This window comes from Condylura cristata, unplaced genomic scaffold (genome assembly GCF_000260355.1).
Source record: "Condylura cristata isolate star-nosed mole 26May11 unplaced genomic scaffold, ConCri1.0 scaffold00009, whole genome shotgun sequence".
Taxonomy (NCBI): Eukaryota; Metazoa; Chordata; class Mammalia; order Eulipotyphla; family Talpidae; genus Condylura; species Condylura cristata.
Window position 1 is genome coordinate 2,754,528 of NW_004567110.1, and position 4,771 is coordinate 2,759,298.

General features: G+C 68.8%; 1 protein-coding gene across 1 annotated transcript in view; it reads left to right on the plus strand.

Annotated features, from left to right (window-relative positions):
- COL22A1 (collagen, type XXII, alpha 1) overlaps window positions 1-4,771 on the plus strand; it is a 144,036-nt gene that overhangs the window by 69,351 nt on the left and 69,914 nt on the right. The window contains exons 21-25 of the mRNA XM_004679973.1: window positions 1,338-1,373; window positions 1,851-1,904; window positions 2,702-2,755; window positions 3,591-3,644; window positions 4,386-4,430. Of these exons, the coding sequence (XP_004680030.1) occupies window positions 1,338-1,373; window positions 1,851-1,904; window positions 2,702-2,755; window positions 3,591-3,644; window positions 4,386-4,430 (243 nt within the window). The remainder of the gene's footprint in view (window positions 1-1,337; window positions 1,374-1,850; window positions 1,905-2,701; window positions 2,756-3,590; window positions 3,645-4,385; window positions 4,431-4,771) is intronic.

Genomic DNA, 4,771 nt, shown 5'->3' on the forward strand with positions numbered 1-4,771 from the left:
CCGCCGTGCGGCCCCGCCCCGCCTCTGCCTGCCGCCTGTTTCTCCCGGCCTCTTCCTCACGGGCGCCGCTCGAGCCTCCCCGCTCGCTCCCTGCAGGCTCCCGCCCCTCCTGGGCCGTGCTGGCGGCTGCCCTGAGCCCTGGCCGCTCTGACAGGACCGTCGGCCCTGCGCTCCCTCTGCACAGCAGTCAATACCGGGCACGCTGCGGGGCAGCGCCTGCCTCCTGGGCGCTGGGGCGCTGGGCATCAGGAGGGAACGATTGAAGTGGCGAACGGATCTGGGTCTGAATGTGGTGGGCACGACTTACTCATCCAGCGATAACAAACAAGCGCTGGCCAGGGCGGGAGGAAGGGGGCCGGCTCGCACCGCTGGGACCGGCCTGGTGCCACTGCTGTGGCGAGCAGCATGGGGACCCCAGAAACTGCAAATGGATGCTTTATGCAACCGCGTTATCCCACTGCGGCACGTTTCTCCAGAGAATGCCAAAAACAGCAGTAGTTTGGAGAAATATTCGTGCCCACACATCCATCACAGTATTATTCACAATCCCAAGACGTGGAAACCATTCAAGTGCTGTTCCGGGGTGACTGGATTGGTCTGTGGCATGGGTTCCCGATGGAATACTACTCGGTCATGAAAAATGAAGTTGTGTCTCTGCTGTTCACAACAACTTGGATGGGCCCAGCGGGGACAAAGCTTAGTGAGATAAGCCAGCCAGAGCCACAGGCTATGATTTCACTCGTACGGGGTGGATAGGAGTGAAGGAGAAATAAAACAAACCGTGAGGCTCAAGGAACAAAATAGAGGTTACTGGGAGGGAGGGAGGGAGGGAGGAGGGGATGGAAAATCAGGTAAGGAGCTTGACGGTGGGGTGAGAGGTGGGACCTGGCACACAGAGGCTCATTTACGGACCTGTGCTCCCGAAACCGCAAAGTTCCTTCCGTATGGGGGCCGAGGGGCGTTTGCTCTCCGGAGAGTTGTCTGCAGAACTCTGTGAAGTGTTTTCCTCAGCCCACCCCAGACCTGCAGCGCCCCGCCGCCATCACCCCAGGAGGCTCCCGCTGGCCGCAGCTGGGCCGTGCTCCGGGTTCCCGTCTTGGCGGCCCTGGGCCTGCACGCGCCACGCCGCGCCCCCTGGAGCAGCCCACAGCCTGCCCTTCTGCTCGCCCCTGACATCTTTTACAGTTTCACGGACCATCTTTCATTTCTGCTTTTGTGCTTTCTGCTTAACGAGATGGCGACACACACCGCCATGGCGTGGCCCATCCCCTCCCTCTCTCCGAGGGCAGCGTCTTGAGGGGCTGTGGTGTCGTGACCCCTCACCTGTTCCTTTGCAGGGTCCTCCAGGCCCCCCTGGACCCGGAGGCCCCCCGGTAAGACTGGCGTGGACTCGCTTGCAGGGGCCTAGAGCGGGGGCATCGAGGGTTGTCCCGCTCTGGACAGTGCGGCGTGTCAGCAGGGCACTGGCTGGGCTGGCCCTGGCCCCTCACGGTGGGTGGCTGCCCGCGGCGGGGGCCTCGAGCCTCTGCGTGGCCTGGCTGTGAGGGGCGCAGCAGGCGGGCGGGGGTGCGTCTACGTTTCCTGTGCCCAACTTCGGTGCCGTGGGCACCCTTGCTGGAGCAGAGGGCGGTGGCCCCAGGGTCCCTGCTGGGGAGGCCGCCAGCGTGGGTGGAGGAGGAGGCCTGGGGGTGGGGGGAGGTGGCCCACTGCGGACCAGGCCGGCGCCAGGACGCGTCGGCTCCCCGGTGCCGACCGGGTTCCTTGTGGTGCCGGAGGCCCCGGCCCAGCCAGGGGCGAAGGGCCGACGCCCAGGAGGCCAGACTAACCGTGCCCTGCGGTTCTCTTTGCAGGGTTTGCCAGGAGAGATCGGCTTCCCAGGAAAACCCGGGCACCCGGGGCAGGCGGTGAGTGGCTCTCGGCTCCACCCCCTTCTCCCCCTCCCCGCCACGCCCCTCCCGCCATCAGGCGGCCTTCTGCAGGGCTCTGCGCCTCTCTCCAGCCTGCCAGCTGCCCTCTGGCCCGCCTCCCGGCATGGCCCAGGACTGCGGCTGGGGTGCACCGGGCCGGGTGCCCTCTGTCCACCCGCCTCCCTCTCCTTACCCAGACAGAAAGTCAAAGTTGCTGGTGTTTGTCCGTGAGGGACACGTGCGAAGAGGGGTCGGGGCTGCCCCACGCCCAGGACAGGGCCACGGGCCTCAGGCCAAGGTGCCCGGGGCCCGGAGCGTGTCATGGCTTCCAGGGTCTGTGCTCAGCAAACACCCGACTGGCGAGTGGTCTCCTGGCCTCTTGGCCTCGGCCCTGCAGGGCAGCAGGGGTGGCCCTGACCCTCCGACTCCGAGGAGGGCAGAGAAGGCAGGCCTGCGAGGCGGGGTCCGTGGGGCCCAGAGGCGCAGCCCGAGGCCTGCCCGGCCTGGCCGCCCCGCCTGGCCGCCTCCTGCCCGGAAAGCTGGGGCTAGAAGCCGAGCTCCAGAACCAGGCTGCTCGCCCACACGCACGTCCAGCCCACTGGGGGCGGCGGGTCAGAGGGGCACGCGTCCCCATCTCGGGGGCGGGAGGGGGCGTGCAAGGCGGGCCTGGCCCCCACAGAGGCCGTGAGCACCTCTGATAAGAAGGGGGCCCCAGCCTGGCTGCAGAATCAGCCCCCGACTGAACTGTGGCTCCCCGACCTGCCCTCGTGTGTCACTGTCCCCCTCTCGGCCAGGGGTCTCCGGGAAAGGACGGGCCGCTCGGACCGCCGGGCCTACCAGGACCCAAGGTGGGTGTTCAGGGCGCGCGAGCGGGGGCCGGCGGGCGCGGGGGAGTTCAAACCGCGGCGCCCGCCAAGGCGCTCACTGTGGGGCTGCGGCCGGCGGGGGCAGCTCGGGGCTGGGTTCACGCGCCTCTTTGAACGCGCGTTTACTGTGTGTGAGGTGACCGCTGCGGACACTCACCACGCACGCGCTTCCTGACGTCACTGAGAACAGGCTCCCTCGGGCGCTGGGCAGCGGGGGGCTCCGGGGGACGGCGGGCGGGGTGACGGATGGAGGGGTGAGGCTTTGCTCCCCGGACACACGTGTCAGCCACTGGCAACTCAACAAGACGTGAGCAGGTGAACACAGTGTTTCCCTTATAAGAGGGACATTAGAGCTGGGGGCTGGTAAATACCTGGCCAGGTGCGGTGGGCAGGCTCGGCCAGTGGGCGGGCTCCCCGGGATGGTCCATTGCCGCGGCCGTGGGTCAGCCCGGCTCAGCCCGCTCAGCCCGGCGGGGGCAGCGGGGCAACCGCCCGCAGGCACCGGCAGAAGGTCCCGCATCCTTCCCGACAAGCAGACCTAGGAACGCCCCCTCCACACGGAGCGAGAAAGGCCTCCCGCGAGCTTCTTGCATCCTGAGAATTTTCTCCCTCGGTCCCGTTGGCTCTCCCAGGCCAGGCCCAGGGCAGCCTGGGCGCTCCCCTGGCCCGTCCCTGCACCCTGAGGGCCGCGCAGGAGCCCGGGGCCCAGTCAGCGGGGCACGAGGGGCCGGAGGCCGTGGGCGCCCTGCGAGCCGCAGCCCGCTGCCCCGTCCCTGCTGCCCGGGCCACTGCCCTCACCGCCTGCCCGTTCTTCCAGGGAGAGTCCGGAGACAGAGGGGACGACGGCCTGCCGGGGACGCCTGGCCCTCGGGTACGTGCCCGCGCCGGCCTGCCCTCGCCCTGCGGCTGCTGGGCTGGGGCAGCCCAGGGATGCGGCGAGGTCCGTGCCAGGTGGCTGCAAACGGGGCCGCTCCAGCGTGGTCTGGAAGCCCAGGCAGAAGTGCGGGGTTTTGACTGGTAGGGGCAGGGGGGCCTGCAAGCCGGATCGGGTGGGGGGGCTCCCCGGGAGCCGTGGCCTAGCGGTCACTGCGGTCACTGTGTGGCTCTCCCAAAGGCAGGGCGGGCGAGGGCCGTACCGTCCTCCTCCTCTCCCCCTCCCCCAGCTCTCTCCTCCTCCTGCCTGTCCCTCGCCTCCCTCCATTCTTCCTTCCCTCCCCCCAGGGACCTGGGCTAAGGCCCCTCAAAATGACCAGGACACCCTTGCGGCTGGACAGGGGCAGAGGCCCGCTGCCCCGCCTCACGCCCTCCTTCAGGGGCCACCTGGAGACTAAAGAGTTCTCAGCACACCCCCGCGCCTGCTGCTGTGGAGAGAGCGCTCCCCCTGCCCCGGCCGGGCTCCCCTTTCCCTGCCGGCAGACTCGGGACCCCCGCCGCCCTTGGGGGCGTAACGCCCCGTGGGCCTTCATACCTAAGAGCCAGCGTTCGCGTCCCTCTGCAGTGCGCTTCGCCGTCCAGAAACCATTGCGGTGCCTCGGATGCAGCCTGAGTGGTGCGGGGTACCCTGCAGGCGTGCGCTGGCAAGATAACGGGGTGTCTTTTGTTCTGTCTCCAGGGCGAAGTTGGGGAGCCAGGTCTGGCAGGCCAGCCCGGAGAGAAGGTGCGTTGGTTCCCCCCGTGGAAGGTGCACCCCCTGCGCCCGCCCGGCACGCTTCACTGTTCACCCAGGCCCAGGCCCAGGCGTCCCTGGGGGCGTGGCTGGCTGTGCGCACTCACGCCAACCCGTGATCTTCAGCACGCCTGTGCATCCCTGGCTGTGTGGGCGGGGGTCTCCAGCCGGCCCCGTGCGCCCCGCGTGGCTGTGTGGGCGGGGGTCCCCAGCCGGCCCCATGCACCCGTGTGGCTATGTGGGTGGGGGTCCCCAGCTGACCCCCTGTGCCCGCGTGGCTGTGTGAGGCGTGGGGGTCCCCAGCCAACCCCCTGTGCCCACATGGCTGTGTG